General features: G+C 40.1%; 1 protein-coding gene across 2 annotated transcripts in view; it reads left to right on the plus strand.

Annotated features, from left to right (window-relative positions):
- The window catches only part of VPS39 (VPS39 subunit of HOPS complex), a 48,306-nt gene that overhangs the window by 9,284 nt on the left and 17,760 nt on the right, over positions 1-21,262 (plus strand). For both annotated transcript variants that reach the window (XM_064570597.1, XM_064570598.1), the window contains exons 3-11: positions 2,684-2,748; positions 3,065-3,107; positions 4,291-4,385; positions 5,326-5,424; positions 5,847-5,939; positions 8,116-8,299; positions 11,526-11,646; positions 11,760-11,880; positions 18,272-18,401. In XM_064570597.1, coding sequence (XP_064426667.1) covers positions 2,684-2,748; positions 3,065-3,107; positions 4,291-4,385; positions 5,326-5,424; positions 5,847-5,939; positions 8,116-8,299; positions 11,526-11,646; positions 11,760-11,880; positions 18,272-18,401 — 951 coding nt within the window. The remainder of the gene's footprint in view (positions 1-2,683; positions 2,749-3,064; positions 3,108-4,290; positions 4,386-5,325; positions 5,425-5,846; positions 5,940-8,115; positions 8,300-11,525; positions 11,647-11,759; positions 11,881-18,271; positions 18,402-21,262) is intronic.

Below are 21,262 nucleotides of genomic sequence, written 5' to 3' on the forward strand. Positions count from 1 at the left end.
TGACTACCAACTTTGCTATTTTAGCCAAAAGCAGCCATAGACTGGGTGCAAAGGAGTGGCGTGTCTGTGTTCCAACAAAACTTTATTTATGAAGACATGTTGAGGGCTGGATTTGGCCCTGGGGCAGTACTTTGCTTGCCCTTGCTGTAAATTTTTAGTTCTCAGGGCCAGAATATTTCCATTCTGTGACACCTATTAGACTATAATTTAAAAATTAAGCTTGCCTTGGATTTTATTCAGCATTTGACAACCATGATTTGACTATCCACCATAGGCTCAGATACTGTGCAGGGCAGGGAGATAAGAGAGCTTAATATTCTTTACTCCAGTAGATAAGCAGTTCTTTGTAGCATCAAATACTAAATACCAAGGTAACGTGATTTGTTTGATAGGTCATTGCTATATAAATGGTAGGGAATTGAAAACTAGACTATAAGAGTAAATCTCAACACAGTATAGACTCAAACTGGTAATATTAGTGCTAATCTGACTTGGAACTTTGGTGGTGATTATTCCATGCCCTGTGATGAGTTCACCATGTGACTTTTGAGACCTTAATTCCTGGGGCTCAATTTCTGCATAGGTAACTTCAGTAGCAGTGCCACCGGCCTTAGACAATTGGGAATCAAGCTCTGATCAGAAACTTGACTTCTCCCTATACCCTTAGAGAACAGTTCAGTTCTGGCTCAGCTCTCGCCTGTTTATGGCCCGAAATAGAAATAGACTTGGGCCTCCATGAATCAGCCATAGAACTAACTTGGTTTCTAAGTTTGAGATATTCCAAACCTAAATAGGGCTGCAACCAGACTGTCTTTCTGAGGAAAGAGAGAGGATGATAAGATGTCATGGAGAGGCTGGAATTAAGGGGACTTGGGATCAGATGTGAGTCATCTTCTTTGGGCTCAGAAATGCCTCTAGGCCTCATTTTACTCCTCTCTTAAACAGAGGTGTTAGATTAGCTCACATCAGATGTCTTAACAGTTTCAGGTTTACTTCAGTGGTGCCGTCACCTTAGAGCAGTGGTTCTCAAAGTGTGTTCTGTAGACCCCACGGGGTCCCCAGGATCCTTTCAGAAGGTTTACCAGGTCAAAACTAAGTTCACTAATATTTAAAAATGAGTTAATAAATATACATTTTAAAATTTTCTCAGTCTAATTTCTACTGTGGTATACATTGGTAACTACAACCCATGTTAGAGTTTTGGGATTCTCAATAATTTTTTTTTTAATTTTTCTATTTATTTGACAGAGAGAGAGACAGCGAGAGAGGGAACACAAGCAGGGGGAGTGGGAGAGGGAGAAGCAGGCTTCCGGCAGAGCAGGGAGTCCGACGCAGGGCTCGATCCCAGGACCCAGAGATCGTGACCTGAGCCGAAGGCAGACGCTTAACGACTGAGCCACCCAGGCGCCCCGGGATTCTCAATAATTTTTAAGGCTGTGAAGGAATCCTGACACCACGAAGTTTGAGAATCTCAGTCCTAGATAATTCTACTTATGAAGAGAATTGTTGGAAGTAATAATAAAGCCCTTTTCAGATACAGAACTGTTTATCAAGCAGGAAGTGGCTGAATTTTTTTTTCTTGTGAAATATAATGGCAGAATAGAGGGCATGTTTCTGAATTTCCCGCAACTCCAGAGCCCCTTCATCTCCTCTGCTGAGGGACATGTGGAAGAAGTAAGACCAGCTTTGGTGGCATAGGCCCTTGTGGTTGCCTCGGAGACGCTCCACAGACTTCTGAGCCATGGACCACACTAGCTGTGGGGAGCAGCTTGGGGTCAGCAGTGTGAACAGTCTCTTCACAAGCTGGGAGGCAGGTGGCAGGGTGTCGGTTCAGCACACGGGCTTTACAGTCGGCCCCAAGTTTGCTTCTGGGCTGTCTCTCCCTGATGGCTACCTAACTACTTGACCAGTCAGGTCCCTCACATATGAAACTGGAATAATAATACTGACTTCTTGGGGGTAGTTGTGAGGTTATAGGGAATATATATAAATTTTTAAACCCAGAATGTGGCACTTAGTTATTGGTTAGTTTGTGATAACTGCTGTGATTATTATGATGATTATTCTCTTTTTGACCTTTTGGTGACTTTTGAGGCTGAATGTTTTTGTCATCTCCACAAGGCGGGCATCACATGTTTTTATGGTATGTCACTTTCTTCCCTTTTTGTAACAGTGCCAACCAATGTCGCATCTCCTGAGAGCAGCAGTAAGTGTAGATGCATTAAATTGCTTTAGCTGAGGGGATAGTGTTGACCGTTTGCTGTGTCCCATGATGCAGGACATAGGGTAGCTGCTGGGCTTTAGTTGGTCTAGATCTAAGGATGCTCTGGGCAGGGTTTCATTGCTTGGGCTCTGGTATTTGACTGTTACTTTTTACAAACACTTAGCCAAGGTACTGTTTTATAGGATAAGACCTTCAGACTCACAAGTACCTTGGCAGCTTCAGTGAATTTCTGTGGTATGATTCTTTCTGCTAATGCCAAGTGAAGGTGCATGAAACCCTCTGTTCTAAAATTGGAATTGAAAGCAGCTTCCTGTACTCAGTGAAGACAGCTGTCTAGTGTAGATCTCCAGCTTCCAGTCTTTAGGAATTTTTAGATTCCTGCAGGAATGTGGAGCAGCGTTTTTTGTTGTGGTTATTTTTACATGTTTGGAACTGTGAACGTTTGTTTCTTTTCCATAGGTTGCAACAGGTTTGAAGTGACACTAGAGAAATCCAATAAAAACTTCTCCAAAAAGATTCAGCAGGTAGGCAGTGATAGTGGTAACTACAAGAATATTTGACTTCCATGAGACCCTGTCAAAGCTGGAACTTTGATAACATTATTTATTAACTCTGAATCTTCTGCTGTCTGTTCTCCCATTTATTCAGGGATCTGGGTTCATCCATCATGTGCCTGAGATCCTCTATAATGAGCAGAAATTGCGATTGCACATAAATATCAGTCAGATCCCTGTCATTGGCATAGACTCTTCAGTCCCTTTTTAGTACTGTACTTAAATGAACATTTGTTAAGCCTTGTTGGAAATGTTTAATTGAGTCTAATGATTTGTTCTTTTCTAGATCCATGTGGTTTCCCAGTTTAAGATTCTGGTCAGCTTGTTAGGTAAGAAAAGGGGTTGCAGTTATATCTCCTGTGTCGAAAAACAAAAGCTATGACCTGATTAATCACTCTTTATGGTTAATTTGATAGACAATGAAACTGACCTGTTCCAAACCAGACACAGCAGGGTACACAGGTATTAAAGGCAACAGCATCCCTCATAAACTTGAGCTCTGTTCTCCATGGAGTGTCATTCATTCATTCATTCATTTATTCAGTCATCTAGCAGATATTTATTGAGCTCTGCTCTAGGCATTGGGGATACCAAGTTGAATGAGACATGGTTTCTGTCTTTGAATTTATGTTCTGATTGTGAAGACTGAAATGACAGAAAGTAATCATGATACAGTGTGGTAAGTTACAGTGGAAATTTATAAAAAATGTTGTGGATCTTAGTAATGGGAAAGACAACATCATCTAGTGGATGATTAAGATTTTGACAGGAAGAGAGAGGAAGGCAGAGCATTTTAAGCAGAGGCCCTGGAGTCTGGCCAGATCTAGGAAGTGTGGTGGAGAGTGGCAGAGTGGCAAGAGATAGGGGAGAGACACATCAAGGCCGGACTATTCAGGCCTCATTTGAAAAGCCATAGATTCAGTTGAAGGCAGCCAGCAAGGCCTTTTCTTAACAAACAGAGGATTGGAAACTTGCCTCATGCTTTGTACTGTTCAGCCCAGGGCCAAGATGGTAGAATCATTTTAAACTAAGTTTCTAGGTGGAGAGAGAAACATTTAAAGTAACTAAATCTTCAGGAGTAAAACTAGGTAGGAGGCCCGAGTGAAATTATTTTGCTTGCTTTGCCAGAAAAGAAATCCTTGCCATGGGATTGTACCAAATCCACAGAGGATTTCCTTTCTTCCGCTGAGGCCTCCTAATGGAAGTAGCTTTGAGAGTCTATTCTTGTACAAATATTGCATCACGAATTTCCAGACTTGAGAAAGAGTGTAAGATTGCTTTGGTAGCGAGAGAGCTCTTCTGCTTCAGCCAGCCCGAATTTAAAGGAACAAAAGTGACCTCTAACATTTTGTAATGTAATTCTGATAATAGGCCAGAATAAATCATTGTTAGTGAAACCGAAGATACATCTTCAACCAACACTTACCATTTGGTTCTTCTCATCATTAGTTATTTTTGTGTGTGTAGAGAATTGTGATAATTTATACTGTTATTATTCCTCCTTCCAAACAGAAAATAACATTTATGTCCATGACTTACTGACATTTCAACAAATCACTACGGTTTCAAAGGCAAAGGGAGCCTCACTGTTCACATGTGACCTCCAGGTAAGTGTAGGCAAGATGAAATTTGACTTCATGTTTTAATAAATAGGGTCTTTCTTATATTATTCCTACCATTAGGTGGGAAGAATAACATTGATATGCGAACCCAGCAGAGACTCCAGAGAAAGTGTTTGATTTTGGATTGTATTAGAGAAATTTCCCCCTTTGTATGTGGTCTGAAGGGGAAACATTTGGGTTCCCCGTGTTTGTGCTAATTAGAGCATCAGACCAACTAACCCACGATTAAAAGCCTTTGCCATGAACAAACCATTAGTGGGGAAATCCAGACTTAACCAGTATCACGAACATAGCAATGGGGCATTAAGTTGACCTTGTTCTGAACATATTATTGTATTCTTTCTCTATAGGGGTTTTTTGGTCATTTGAGAAAGACATTTCTTATTTGTGCCAATTCATCATCCTTACATTATTCAAAATCTGCCTTACCCTTCTACTCAGCTTAGATCACTTTTTAGCCTTTGTGGTCTACATCGACAATGCATTGTTTTATGCTTAGACCTTTCTCTTCTCCTCCCTCCTTAAAAGATTGAAAATGGCCACTGACACATGCTGATCCCTGACCAGCATGTATTGACAGCCATGAGTGAGAAACATTTAAGAAAAAAAGGAGTAAGCGGTTACATAGGTGAAGGCCTGCCCTGGGATTTTCCTGTGTGAATTTTGAATGTCCTAGAGATTTGCTGGGGTTGGGGTCTTTGGCTAGCAGCCCTTGGGGAGGAAGTGCTCCTCAGCCTATTGTTTCTAAGAATGTCTTAGAAAAATGGTGTTCTTCTATTCAGTTTGTCTGGCAAGGGTGACTTTGTATTACAGGGGATTTTCAGATTAGTAGCCATTTCAAGGTAGAAAATCTTGAATTTAGGTGTCACTCAGTTATGGAGTCATCGCATACATACCCTCATTTGCTCCGGGTGTCTCTTCCCAGCACACAGAGACCGGTGAGGAGGTGCTGCGGATGTGTGTGGCCGTGAAAAAGAAGCTGCAGCTCTACTTCTGGAAGGACAGGGAATTCCATGAATTGCAGGTGAAGTCCAAAGCTTGAAAGGCTTCCTCTTCAGTAATACTGAAGGTCAGGGCCTTCAGTCTTGGAGCTCTGTCCGGATGAAGGCTCTGCCGTGAGTACAGGGGAGCCTGTTCACCGCCACTCGTCAGTCTCCTGGTCTTCAGAGGCAGTGGTAATCCAGTTCTGCATCGTTTATACAGACTGGTTTATTTCAAAGTGGGTTTCACCTTTTCTAAAGGCATCTAGTCATCCAGTTCATGGGTGACATAAATTTTTGTTACAGGTGGTTTCCTGGCCTTGCACTTACAGACTTGTGTTTAGATGAGAATGAGGGTGATTTTGCAGAGTGGAGGCAGAATAACAGGAAAGTCATAGTTTGTTTTTGTTTTTTTTTTTTTTTCTTTTAACGTCTTTCCATTTGAACTCTTGCTTTCTTTCTTCAGGGGGACTTTAGTGTACCAGATGTGCCCAAGTCCATGGCCTGGTGCGAAAATTCTATCTGTGTGGGTTTCAAGAGAGACTACTACCTAATAAGGGTAAAACTTATTCTTTTGCATATATCATCCATTTACCTGGGGGATAGGATCACGTGATTTGAACTACAGGTCAAGAGACTGCCTTAAGTGGTGTTTTGGCATAACAGGGTTTGTGTTTGTATGTTTGGTTATTTTTTTTTATGCTTCTCAGCGTCTCTACAAATAGATGTCTGATGCCAGTCAGCATCAACTCTCAATTCTCTACATGATGAATTATCCATATCCTGTATCTAATTTTTGGAACAGATAATTAGGGCTGCTTGCCTCCGTTCAGCAGCATTACCATGGAATGTCATCTTAAGGCTTCAGTGCTCAGGAATTATAAACTAATTTTAGTATTAAGTATTATTTTTTTAAGGATTTTGTTTATTTGTCAGAGAGAGAGAGAGCACAAGCAGGGGGAGAGGCAGGCAGAGGGAGAAGGAGAAGCAGGCTCCCCGCTGAGCAGGGAGCCCGATGTGGGACTTGGTCCCAGGACTCCGGGATCATGACCTGAGCCGAAGGCAGATGCTTGACCAACTGAGCCACCCAGGCGCCCCGAGTATTAACTTAAGTATTTTTAAGACTTTGAGTTTCCTGCAACCCAAAATCTTTTAGTATATTTATTTTTAAAATTATTTTTACTTCTTTTTTAAATTTCAAAAGCCACATGTTAATATAAAAAATAAGGAAATATCAATAAGCAAGATAAAGAAAGTACAAATCACCTATAATCCCTTCACTCAGAAATAATCACCGTTAAACTTTCGGTAGATGAGCTTCCATCTATTTACAAAAATAGCATGTTATACACATTGTTTTATAACCTCTTTTTCTTAACCTAAGTGGTAAATATCCATGACATTGGTTTTTCTCCTCCATTACGCATACTGTATGTAGAATAGGTTGATATACCATGCATTTCATAGAATAATCCAAATTCCTTAGCCTTATACCCCTCTCATATTCCAGACTTGGCAATTCTAGAAGCCTTTCTCCCCCATGTCCATTTCTCCCCACTTCCCTACTCCCCACCGTGGTAGCTGTTCATTATTTATCTAGTTAGTATATTTGTTCTATATTTACATTGTTGGAATATCCTGATTTTATCAGCATCAGAGTTGCAAACTCATAGAGGAGTCGCTCCTCTCCAGCTGACTGATGAGCAGAGTAGCAGTGAGGCCTATAGGTGCTGAAAGAAGTCTGTGAGGGCCGGGGATACAGAGCCAGAAGCTGGAGAGTAGGCTCTCTTTCCTCTGACTATCTTGAATGCTGCCACCCTCTTTTTGAGCGTGGGAAATCTTGGTTTGGCCCGAGCTATTCAAAAATTATTCATTTAGATCAGACAGTAAAATTCATCCTTTTTGATGTACAGTTCCAATAGATGCTTAGAGTCACGTAACCACCACCACAATCAAGATTCCGAGCAGTTCCATCACTCAAAAAATGCCCTCATGCTGCCCCTTTGAAGTCAACCTCTTTTCCTATGCCCCAACTTCTAGTAATCACTGATCTGTTCTTCATCTCTTATAGTTTTGCCTTTTCCAGAATGTCATATAAATGGAATCGTACAGTATGTAGCCTTTTGAATATGGCTTCTTTCACTTAGCATAATGCATTTGACATCCATCTGTATTGTGTGTGTCATTATATTCTTTATGGCTGAGTAGTGGTCCATGGTATGGATGTACTATGGTTTGTTAATCCATTCATCAGTTGAAGGACAAAGTTGTTTCCAATTTTTAGCCATTATGAATAAAGCTGCTATAAACATTTGCGTACAGGTTTTGGTGTAAACAGAAGTTTTCATTTCTCTTCAGCAAGTGCCTAAGGAATGGGATTATTGGGTTGTATGGTAAGTGTATATTTAACTTTAGAAGAAGCCAACAAACAAAATGGCTGTACCATTTTGCATTCTCACCAGCAGCGAATGAGAGTTCCAGTTGCTCTGCATCCTCACCAGCACTTGACATTGTTAGTTGCCAGGTTAGATGCTTGTCTCTGTGTTAGAGAAAAAGAGAACTGGTTCTATGTTGTGATGACAAAATTTGTCATAACAAACTCCATAATATTTCCTTATGCCAAACAAGGAATATTATTGGCTTCTGTAGGTTCGGGGTTTTATTTGGATTTTTCAGGCCGTGTTCATGCCTCTAGCAAGAGAACGCTGGTTGACTCACTTTGTGTCTTCCTATAGGTGGATGGAAAAGGGTCCATCAAAGAGCTCTTTCCAACAGGAAAACAGCTGGAGCCATTAGTTGCACCTCTGGCGGATGGAAAAGTGGCTGTGGGTCAGGATGATCTCACCGTGGTGCTCAATGAGGAGGGGATCTGCACACAGAAATGTGCCTTGAACTGGACAGACATACCAGTGGCCATGGGTGAGACCACCATAGCGGCCATTTCCCACTGTGGGCCGGGGTTGTGTGTCATCCTTGCAGAATGGAATTCCGTTTATGGCTTTCACAGACTGTGGTTTATAATGTCATTTACTCTCAGTTCCCCTTCTTAGAAGTAGACAAGTGTTTAAAGTTATTAAAAATGCGATATCCTGATTTTTGTAGGAAGCCAGGTTTTGCCCCAGAGGGGGAAAAATATAAACAGAATTATGTGTTTTAGGAAGTGATTGTCTATTGCCATATTACTTCTGAGTCCTTTTTGTTTTACCTTCTTTGTAATGGTTTTATTGTGTCCTCTGCCAGATAGACTACATTTGGAAATTAGTGGCAATTCTTTCTTTATTCCTGTAATACATGTAACTCAGTATTGATGTGCTTTTGACGTGGTGGTTATTGCTTCTGTTGTTTTGTAGTTTGGAGGTGCAGATTGCATTTAGATGTAAGTCTCTGGCTGGCACATTAGGTGTTTCTGCTCCTACCCTGCCTCCGGCTCTCAGCAGTGGTATTGCCTGGAAGTGTGTGACCACCCTCGCAGCAATTCATTTTCAGTCAGAAGAGTGAGCATTTTAAAAATAGTTACTGCTGTGGAGTGGGGCATACAGACATGCCATCTTTAAAGACTCTAGCTGGGGAGGTAAGGATAACATCTTGGATAAAGAGAGAAAACAAGGCACTGCTTAAGGTGTTAAATTGGATGAGTTGAGATTCAGTCGTTCAGAAAGTTCAACTTGCCAGTAAGAAGTTTCATTACATAGGTAAGATTGGACTAGACCAGGCAGGGAGTTTAGGACTTGGCTTGAAGAAAAATTCCTTTCATTCTAGGCAGAAAAAAGTAGTTCGAAAAATGATTGGAAATGCTCATTTGTGACAGAGCATTACAGAGACTGACCTGGTTAAAACAGGTGGTGTGAATTACGGAGGAATAAGGGTAGGGCCGGTTGTTAGAGGCCCATGCAAAGGTCTGAGATGCCAGTAGATTCCCAACTGGTAGAATGTTTGGTAAAAGCATCATGTTCTAGGGTAATTATTCTGGTGGTGGTTAGAGATGAACAGATCAGAAGGAAGAAAAGTCAAAAGGACAGTATTTTGTAAGGCCCAAGATTATGTATATTAACAAGTTGGAGGGGCTAAGAGCTTCATGAAAAGCTTCATGGTGCTCTGGGGGGCGCTTGTGTTCCCTACGGTAGAATTGATGAAGATGTGTGTAATATGCTTGAACTATGCTTCCTATTCCCTAGTGTGAGAGTTCCTGTTTTCAAACCTTTGTTAGTGCCCAGTGCCTTTGGCAGTGTTTCTCAAAAACGTTTCTGTGCCTTAACATACTGAGGGAGGAAGAGGGCGTTCTTTCTAGGTAGGGTAGGAGAACCACCATCTGACAGGACAAAGACTAAACTTCTTCAGTGGTGTGCATTTTAAACTTCATTTTTACTTACGCTCTCAACTGAACCACTTCACCCAGACTCCATTTGTCTTGGACTCCCCTCACCGAGCCATCATCACCTGTGCTCTTGCCTCTTCTTTTCTTCTCTGCCCAGCACTGTCCTGCTCACGTGACAAGGCCCTGTTCAGTGGCACTTCCTCTGTGAAGTCTTCTCCGATGTGCAGGCAGAGTGAATCACTTCCCCCGTGGTGCTTCCAAAGCCCTTTCAGGTTTCTCTGTCATGGCCCCCACACTGTCCCACTGGATGCAGTGAGTCGTCTGTCTCCTTTGTGTAGGAGCTCTGTGAGCTCTGGACGTATGTCTTGATCCACTTGGAGTAGGGCCCATAACATAGCCTTTTAGGAAATGCTTGCTGAATGGATGAATCACTGTCATTGTCGGCCATTTATTAGACGCCTGCTGTATACCTGCCACTCTGCCAAGTTTTGAAGATACAGAGATCCAGACCAACTCTGTTGTCAAAGAGTTGGGGAGACCGGACCATGATATAATATGACAACCAAAAGCCTTTCTATTATAGATTACCTTTTTTTATTAAATTAGCCCTTATTAAAGTGGGCCAGATTAAAGGAGAGAGAAATTTTACATATTTATACAGATTAACAATAAAGGGGATTATACTAGTTTTTAAGAATGAGGCCAGCATAAAAAGAGAAGTAAAAAATCCAATACCAAACAACATGTTTTTTAATTTAATTTTTTTAGAAGATGAAAAATACTAGCATAGTAACAGCAGTAGCATTCAAAGTGATGGAACTATTAGGCCAGTTCCCTTCTGGCTTTAAAATTTTTACTGTATAAACTGCATATATACTATGAAAAATTTTTTGTCAGAAAATAAATGACAAAAATAAATCCATAGCAAATTAGCCACACTAAGAAACTATGAATATAGTCTTTGAGGTTAAGTTTCTATATGATAATTATGCATCTAGTGGTTCAATTTTTATTTTTTTTCCCTTTAAAAAATTTTCTATTTTAATTGTGGTAAAAAAAAAACAAAACAAAATCTATCATCATCTTTACCATTACATTCTATTACAGTTCAGTAGTTTTGCATATTCACATTGTCCATGCAACAGATTTCAAGACTTTCTCATCTTGCAGCAGTAAAACTCCGTATCTATTAACAAGCCTTTTCTCCCTCCCCTGGCCCTTCCACTTTCTGTTTCCATGATTGGACCTCATATAAGTGGTAGAAAACTGCCACACTGAGAATGCCAACCAGCTGTTTTCTTTGTGACCCATTAAGCATCGAGTGGAGTTTTGCATCTTTTCCCTGTGAAAATCTCAAGCAACAATAACCTTTGCCAGAAATGTGGAACTCTCTTTAGCCTCATTTTAGGGAAAAAAGAAGTTGCCTTCCTCTTGCCCTTCCCAAGAGAATGAAAGAAGAGGTCATGTAACCTTCTCCCACTGATGCATTGTTAGGGGCAGCTGCAGCTGCCCTTTCTCTGCCTTGGTTTTGTGACTGATGAGAAAGGGAGCAGGTGAAGCTTTCACCTGATGGTAGGAGTGGGATCAGGTCACTCTCAGCAAAGCTGGATGCATCCTTCTTGTGCACGAGATTTCTCTTAGCGTCACTTGGACAAAACAAATTTTTTTTTTCCCTTTGGATACCACAGCGTAGGATCCTGGCTTGGTATTTGAGTAGTGGACTATTTGGAGATCCCATCTGAATGCAGCTTAGAAATGGGGAACTGAAGCAATCAGTAAACCTAAAGCCTTAGACCAGATCTATAACTCAAAGTGTTCTTTCTTGTACAGAGCACCAGCCTCCCTACATCGTTGCAGTTTTACCTCGATATGTGGAGATCCGAACATTTGAACCAAGGCTTCTGGTCCAGAGCATTGAATTGCAAAGGCCCCGCTTCATTACCTCGGGAGGGTAAGGAATTTCTTTTTTTACTATAGCTGCCATATTATTGCAGAACTTTTAAAATCACCTGTGTCATCATAAAGCCTGTGCTCTTTTGCTAATATTCTTATTCCTGCCTCCAGATCAAACATTATCTATGTGGCCAGCAATCATTTTGTTTGGAGACTCATTCCTGTCCCCATGGCAACCCAAATCCAACAGCTTCTCCAGGACAAGCAGTTTGAATTGGCTCTACAACTCGCAGTAAGTACTATTTCTGAGATTTGGATTTGAGTCTGCCTTCCTCATTGTTCTCCAAAGCAAGTGATTTTGGTTTAGATGTTTATATTTAGTTTGGACTGGTAAAATAAGCACAGAGCTGCGAGTTAAGGGACTTGGATTCAGGGTCTGACTCTGCCATAAAATACCTATATAACTCTAAATAATTTCACTTTTTCAGATGGTTTATCTGTCAAATGTAGAATGAATGCCAATTACAATAATAGTATCTCCTAGAATTTAGAAGACAATAAAATAATTTAATAGATATGATATAGCCTTGAATTTAATAGCCTTGAAAAATTAGACAGTACAAGCATTAAAATAACAATCCTAAAAAAATAAAATAAAAGAACAGTCATAATGTAAGATTATAGTCTGATTGAATGCAACAACTAGAGGGCTTTTCAGAATTCCTTTCAACAGTAGATCCCTGTCTTTGGATAAGCAGGCCTTCTTCAGGTTTCTGAAACCACCTCGAGTTGCTGCATTGGGGGGCTGCACTCTTATATTTATGGCTGCCACTCTCCTTGAATGTTAGAATGGAATGTTGTTCACAGCCAAGTAGTGCCCATGCTTTTGCTTTGGCGGTTCTCTCATTGCCAACACACTTCGTGGAGACTGACTTCTGAGACTTGTCTTATTCTTTTAAATATCCCCAGTGGTGATTATTGTCTGTAGAGAGTGGATTTGATTTTAGGAAACAACCAAAGGTCATTCTGATCCTAGACCTTGAACTAGACAGTGCTAATTTAGTAAAAGAGAAGAGATTTTTATGAAGATAATATTTAAAAAGCTTAGTTTTTAGAGTATTTTGTAAATTATTTCTGAGAGGAAAGCAGTGATCATAAATTTTGGAATTTATGTTTATAGTCACATGTGTTAGATAACTTTTGTTTTTTGTTTTTGTTTTGTTTTTTTAAAGATTTTTTTATTTATTTGACAGAGACACAGTGAGAGAGGGAACACAAGCAGGGCGAGTGGGAGAGGGAGAAGCAGGCTTCCCGCCAAGCAGGGAGCCTGATGCAAGGCTCGATCCCAGGACCCTGGGATCATAACCTGAGCCGAAGGCAGACGCTTAGCGACTGAGCCACCCAGGTGCCCCTGATAGATACTTTTGAAGGGCAGTATTTATCTTGGATATATACATTTTGGATTTAAAACAAAAATCCAGTCTTAATAGTTAGAAATATTTAATATCCCATAAAGATTGTGTTTTTCTTGGGGCATTTAATTTCAGCATCTTACTACTTTATTTTTATTTTTTTGTCACTCATGCATTGCCCTAAATTATTTTATTTTCATTTTTAAAATAATAAATACCCATGAACCCACCATCCTACCCAAGAAAAATAGCTTACATAACCTATATGTTCCTCTCCATCTCATTCTTCTGCCTCCCCTCCAGACAAGCCATCATCCTAAATTTGTGTTTATTGTGCCCTTTAAAAATGTATTTCTTGTTGAAAAATCTCAAATCAACAACCTAGCCTTACACCTAAAAGAGCTAGAAAAACAACAAACAAAACTCCAAACCAGCAGAAGGAAGGAAATAATAAAGATTAGAGCAGAAATAAGTGAAATAGAAACAAAACAATACAGTAAACAAATTAATGAAATCAGGAGCTAGTTCTTTGAAAAGATCAACAAAATTGGTAATAGCCAATTTAGCCAGACTCATCAAAAAAGAGAGGACTCAAACAACATTAGAAATGAAAGAGGAGAAATTGACACTACAGAAATACAAAGAGGATTATAAGAGAATATTATGAAAAATTATATACCAACAAATTGGACAACCTAGAAGATATAAATAAATTCCTAGAAACATATAACTTCCCAAAACTGAATCAAGAAGAAATAGAAAATTTGAACAGACTGGTTACCAGCAATGAAATTGAATCAGTAATCAAAAAACTCCCAAAAAACAAAAGTCCTGGACCAGATGGCTTCACAGGTGAATTCTACCAAACATTTAAAGAAGAGTTAATGCCTATTCTTCTCAAACTATTCCAAAAAATAGAAGAGGAAGGAAAGCTTCCAAATTCCTTCTTTGAGGCCAGCATTACCCTGATACCAAAACCAGATAAAGATACTACAAAAAAAGAACTACAGTATCCCTGGGTCAATATCCCTGATGAACATAGATGGAAAAATCCTCAATAAAATACTTCCTAACTGAATCCCAACAGTACATTAAAAAAATCATTCACCACAATCAGGTGGGATTTCTTCCTGGGTTGCAAGGGTGGTTCAGTATTTGCAAATCAGTCAACCTGATACATCACATCAATAAGAGAAAGGATAAAAACCATAATGATCATTTCAGTAGACACAGAAAAAGCATTGGACAAAATACAACATCTATTCATGATAAAACCCTCAACAAAGTAGGTTTAGAGGGAATATACTTCAACATAATAAAGGCCATATATGAAAAACCCACAGCTAATATCATCCTAAATGGGGAAAACTGAGAACCTTTCCCCTAAGGTCAGGAACAAGATAAAGATGTCCACTTTAACCACTTTTATTCAACATAATACTGGAAGTGCTAGCCACAGCAGTTGGACAACAAAAAGAAATAAAAGGCATCCAAATCAGTAAGGAAGAAGTAAAACTATCCCTATTTGCAGATGGCATGATACTATATATAGAAAACCCAAAAGACTCCACCAAAAAACTGCTAGAACTGATAAATGAATTCACTAAAGTCACAGGATACGAAATCAATCTACAGAAATCCGTTGCATTTCTATACACTAACAATGAAATAGTGGAAAGAGAAATTAAGAAAACTATTTATTTACAATTGCACCAAAAAGAATAAAATACTTAGGAATAAACTTACCCAAGGAGGTGAAAGACCTGTACTCTGAAAACATTGATGAAAAATTGAAGATGATACAAATGGAAAGATAGCTCATGCCAATGAATGGAAGAATTAATATTGTTCAAATCTCCATACTACCAAAAGCAATCTATAGATTCAGTGCAATCCCTATCAAAATGCCAAGAGCATTTTTCACAGAACTATAACAGTACTAAAATTTGTATGTAACCCACAAAAGACCCCAAATACCCAAAATAATCTTGAGAAAGAAAAACAAAGCTGGAGGGGAGGTATCACAATACCAGATTTCAAGATACACTGTAAAGCTGTAGGAATCAAAACAGTATGGTACTGGCAGAAAAATGGACACAAAGGTCAATGAAACAGAATAGCTCAGAAATAAACCCATGATTATATGGTTAATTAATCTGCGACAAAGGAAGCAAGAATATACAATGGGTAAAAAAATCTCTTCAAAAATGATATGGAAAACTGGACAGCAGTATACAAAAGAATGAAACTGGATCACTTTTTTGCACCATACACAAAAATAAACTCAAAATAGATGAAAGACCTAAAGGTGAGACCTGAAACCATCAAAATCATAGAAGAGAACACAGGCAGTAAGTTCTCTGATACGGGCGATAGCAGCATTTTTCTAGATATATCTCCTCAGGCAAGGGTAACAAAAGCAAAAATAAAATATTGGGACTACATCAAAATAAAAAGCTTCTGCACAGCAAAGGAAAACATCAACAAAACTAAAAGACAACCTATGGAATGGTAGAAGATATTTACAAATGATATATTCAATAAAGGGTTAGTATCCAAAATACATAAAGAACTTGTAACACTGCACATTCAGAAAGCAAATAATCCAATTACAAAATGGGCAGAAGATATGAACAGAGATTTCTCCAAAGAAAGCCATACAGATAGCCAACAGACACATGAAAAAATGCTCAACATCACTCATCATCAGGGAAATGCAAATCAAAACCACAATGAAAGGTGAAGGCAAGATGGCAGAGAAGGGGACCCCGTTTCAACTAGTCCCCAGAATTTAGCTGGATATCTATCAAACCATTTTGAACACCCGTGAAAAATCAGCCTGAGATGTAAGAATATATATCTGGATCTCTACAAGCAGAAAAGCAACTGCCTTTGGCAAGGTAAACCGTGGGGAGTCGTGAAACTGTGGGGAGATATCAGAAGATAAACAGAAGGGGGAGGGAGCTGCCAAAACCACAGTGAGATACACCTCACGCCTGTCAGAATGGCTAAAATCAAAAACACGAGGAACAACAAGTGTTAGCGAGGATGTGGAGAAAAAGGAACCCTTATGAACTGTGGGCGGGAATGCAAACTGGTGCAGCTACTGTGGAAAACAATATGGAGGTTCCTTAAAAAATTAAAAAAAGAATTACCATATGATCCAGTAATTCCACTACTGGCTATTTACCCAAAGAATACAAAAACACTAATTCGAAAAGATATATGTACCCCTAAGCTTACTGCAGCATTATTTACAATAGCCAAGATACGGAAGCAACATAAGTGTCCATCAATAGATGAATGGATAAAGAAGAGCTGATATATATATATATATATATATATATAAATCAGTAATATGGAATATTATTCAGCCATAAAAAAGAATGAAATCCTGCCATTTGCAACAACATGAATGGAGCTAGAGGGTATGATGCTAAGTGAAATTAGTCAGAGAAAGGCAAATACCATACGATTTCACTCATATGGAATTTAAGAAACAAAAGGACAAAAAAGACAAACCACAAAAGCAGACTCTTAACTTACCAGAGGGGAGGTGGTGGGGGGTGGGGGAAATAGGTGCTGGGGATTAAGGCGTGCCCTTGTAATGATGTATGTAAGTGTGGAGTCACTGCAGTGTGCACCTGAAACTAATACAACACTATGTTAATTACACTGGAATTAATAAATTTTAAAAGGTTGTTTTTTGTTAACCATTTACATATATATGTGTGCTTGAATATGTTACTTAGTTTTGAACATTAAAGGGTGTCATGCAGCACATAGCTTTTTTAGTATCTGTTTTTCTTCACAGGAAGGTCTTGGGTGTTTTTAGTGATCTTCCTGCTGCAGGTTGTGTGTTTAATCTTTGGTAGAGAAGGTGGAAGTGGGTTTCCATTTTTCCCTTCTCTTTTCTAGACTTGTACTTACTAGGTGTTCGTGCTATGATGAAAGAAGTTTGGTTGATACCATCTTAGCTCTTTAGGAACCTGTCTTTTATTTAAATAAGTCAAAGAATATACATGAAACTTTCAGAAGGCAAGTACACATTAAACTTTGCCATTGACAAAATGTGGAGCAAAATTTTAGCCAGGGGACAGACAGTTCCCTGTGGGCTAGACAGGACATCCCGGGGTTGGACCCTTTCTGAATAGGTGAGATCAGGATCAGATGGGGAAACAGGGAGGAGGAAGAGCCTGAGGAAGTTAAAGAAGTGAAAACAAGTGTAGAAATGGCTTGGAGCTCATCCTGACTGGAGTGGAGGGTGATGCTTGAGCATCTGGGAATAAGCTAGAGAAGAAGGCTGTGCCGGTTCTGAAAACCTGTAAAGCACCAAGAGGGCTTAGACGGGGTATGGCCCTGTGGTGGTGGTCTGGAGTGGGGTGATGGCAACAGAATAGGAAAGGAAAAGAAGGGAAGAAATGGAAAAAAATTTTGAAGGAAGAAATTAAATGTAGTAAAGATTGGTTAAAAAGAATATAAGGGGAATAAAAGGTTATAAGGAAGAAACAAAGATAATAAATAGCTGCATTAATTTAGCTCTTACTGTGAACAGGACCTTGCCCAGCTGTGCCAGTGACATTAAATGCCCTGCATTCTGTCCTCACTCACCGTGTTTTTAGTTTTGATTTTTCTGTGTTTTTAAACTAAACTCTAGACTTTATTCAGATTTCACCAGTTTTTCCATTAGTTAATGCCCTTTTTCTGTTCTAGTTTCAAATCCAGAAATTACATTGTATTTAGTTGGTCTGTGTCCTTAGTGTTGTCTGATGTATGACAATTTCTTTTTTTTGTTGTTTTAGTATTTTTTATTTATTTATTTGACAGAGAGAGACACCGTGAAAGAGAGAGCACAAGCAGGGGGAGTGAGAGAGGGATAAGCAGGCTTCCCGCTGAGCAGGGAGCCCGATGCGGGGCTTGATCCCAGGACCCTGGGACCATGACCTGAGCCGAAGGCAGGCGCTTAACGACTGAGCCATCCAGGCGCCCCTGTATGACAGTTTCTTACTCTTCCCTTGTTTTTTGTGACCTTGACCGTTTTCAGGGGTGCTGCTCAGATATTTTGTAGAAACGCTGTTACATTTTAATTGCAGAGTTTCTTCTCAGTCTTGTGGTTAGATTGTCAGGACAGTCTATGAGGGCAGGTGCCACGTGGCTTTTCTTGTACAGTTTGGCATGCGGACCTCCTATGATGTTGTCTGATCCCTAGTATATACTGAATAAATATTTGTTGAATGAATGCGCTCTTACCTGTTCTACTCTCTTACTTAGGAAATGAAAGATGATTCCGACAGCGAAAAGCAGCAACAGATCCATCACATCAAGAACTTGTATGCCTTCAACCTCTTCTGCCAGAAGCGTTTTGATGAGTCTATGCAGGTCTTTGCTAAGCTTGGCACAGGTAACACGTGGGTTTGGCCTTGGATGGACCTCATAGAGGGAGGGGAAACTGGAAAGGATGGGAGAAATGGTACTAGACATCTGAAACTGGGACTAGTTTCTGCTCATTTCAATTGATCCTCGTGCCTCACAGGATCTTGTGGGTGGTCACAGTGTTATATATTTACAGTCCTTATCTTGTGTAACTGGTCTCACCCATAAACACAGACTTCTAATATCCCTTTATTTACTTACAGTAGAGAGGTGAGATCTCTTTCCAGTGGCTAGAATATTCATACATGGCACCCAAGGCACTCTTCTGTACGTATATCAAGGTGCAGGCATTTTTGCTATGAGGCCTTGAATGTGGTCCTGGAAAACCTTATATTCTATAATAAATACTCTTGGGAAATAACAGGGCTTATGGGAGAAATGAGGTTGGGGCAGACCACTCAAGGCATAGGCAGCTTGGTAAGTGGAACACTAATTAAAACAATAGCTGTCCTACTAACGTTAAATCCCCACTGTTGTTGGTACTCAGCATGGTAGTGCTTTGCAGTCTTGAACTCTGTGGCTATGCTTTCTCCTTTGAGATACAAATCTTTGAGAATATTTGCTTCTAATAGAAACTAGTTTCATCAAAATAAAAAGTCTGATCCTGGGTATAGACTTCTTTATGAGACCCCCCAAAAAATGAATGTGGGGGGAACATCTTTGCTTTATTTTTACTCTCAGCTTTTCCAGGTGGTTTAACTTAATAGAAAGTATAGTGGATTTTGAAGCTACTAACTAGCCAGCCACTCCTTGCAGTAAAAGAGGTCACTTCTGTTTCAGTTCTTTTCTTTAGGTCTCCCTGTATAGGTAAGGCTTTTTCTTTAATTGTGAGGAAGATTGGGTGCCTGGGTGGCTCAGTTGTTAAGCGTCTGCCTTCTGCTCAGGTCATGATCCCGGGGTCCTGGGATCGGGTCCCGCATTGGGCTCCCTACTCCGTGGGGAGCTTGCTCCTCCCTCTCCCACTTCCCCTGCTTGGGTTCCCTCTCTCGCTGTCTCTCTCTCTGTCAGATAAAGGGATAAAATCTTTAAAAAAAAAAAAAATTGTGAGGAAGCTTGCCTGCCTGGTCACTTTAAAACATTAACAAGCTGGGGAAATTTGCATACAAATCAACACAACTTTTTGTTGTTGTTGTTATAAGATTTTATTTACTGGAGAGAGAGAGAGCACAGAGCATACAGAGAGCACAGAGGGAGAGGGAGAAGCAGACTTCCCGCTGAGCAGGGTATCTGATGCGGGGCTCAGTCCCAGGACCCTGGAATCATGACCTGAGCCAAAGGCAGATACTTAACCAACTGAGCCACTCAGGTGCCCCCCAACACAACTTTTGCCTCATAATGATAATATTATCCCACTTATGAACTGTGTTAACTAATTCATATGAAAGAAACTCAGGTTGTAGCAGAACAGAGTATACCTGGGATGCCAAGTCAGAAGACTGCTTTTGGAGGCATGGAATAGGAGCAAAAGGAAATTTTGTAGAGGGATGTTTCTTCTGAGCCAGAGGGAGGCCGGGCTTCAGAGAATAGTCTCAGACAGCTGGAATGTCATACTGCCAGGCCCAGTGTCCTTTGATCCCCCTAGTGTAGGATGGACTGGGCCCAGGTTTGCTTTTCCTGCCTCTCACTTTACTGTGTTCCACAGATAGGTTTCTTATAAGGGTGGCCTATTTCTACCCCTTGTGAGTGAGAAAGAAGCTCTGTCTGCTCCCACTGGGGACATAGGGCCTGTGAGTAGACTTTATCAAGTTTGTGAACCACCCTAGACTTGATATAAAATTTTTTTCATACGTGGGTTTTTCTAGAGAGAGGATTAGTATGTTTGATCACATCCTCTGATGTCTTAGATCCTAAAAATGTTTAAGAACCAATATTTTAGATTATTTCCTTATGGCAACCTACAACTTGTACATAAAAAGCTCTAAGGCAAGATAGAAACGTAAGTACTATAGGTATTTGCACAAGGGCTTGATAAGAAGACACACTGCATTGAGACCATGGAGTTTTGTTGGAGTCTTGGTGGTTGAGCAGGATGTGTGGAATGGCAAGAATGTGAATAAGATAGTTTTTATATTTCTTTTTTTTTTTTAACATTTTATTTATTTATTTGAGAGAGAGAGAGAGCACAAGCCAGGGGGTGGGTGCAGAGGAAGAGGGAGAAGAAGACTCCTCACTGAGCAGGGGCCCCCACTTGGGGCTAGATCCCAGGACCCTGGGATCATGACCTGAGCCAAAGGCAGACGCTTAACTGACTGAGCCACCCAGTTGCCCCAGTTTTTATATTTCTTGAAACCCATATTTAGATCTTGAAGTTGAGCCTTAGACTATTGAATTTGTTCAGATACTATATTCGTTACTTATTTAGTCAATAAAAATTTTATCAAGCTTCTACCATGCGTTGGAGACTATTCTGGGTACCAGGTAGTGGGGCTTATATTCTGTTGGAGAGGGGGCAGACAACCAAATAAATAAGCAAATTTATAATATATTGGGAAGTGGTAAATCCTAAGAAAAATAAAGCAGGGGAATGGGGATAAGGAGTACTGAAGATGGGAATTAGGATTACAATTTAAGATAAAATGGTCAGGGAAGGCATCTCTGAGAAGTTAGGGCCTGAAGGAAGCTATTTAATGAACCGGGCAGGTGTCTAGGCAGGTGCACTGCAGGCCAAGGGAATGGCTAGTGCCAAGGTGGTGAGTTTGGAATGCTGCCTAGTGTGTTCCAGGAGCAGCCAGATCCATGTGGCTAGAGCATAGTTGATCTGTATCCTTTGTTCTGCATAAGGAATATAATCCCATTGTGAATTACCTGTCTGTATTACTGGGGATTCAA

This window comes from Mirounga angustirostris, unplaced genomic scaffold (genome assembly GCF_029215605.1).
Source record: "Mirounga angustirostris isolate CCGP_5_RB_7025 unplaced genomic scaffold, mMirAng1.0.hap1 SCAF_9, whole genome shotgun sequence".
Lineage (NCBI taxonomy): Eukaryota > Metazoa > Chordata > Mammalia > Carnivora > Phocidae > Mirounga > Mirounga angustirostris.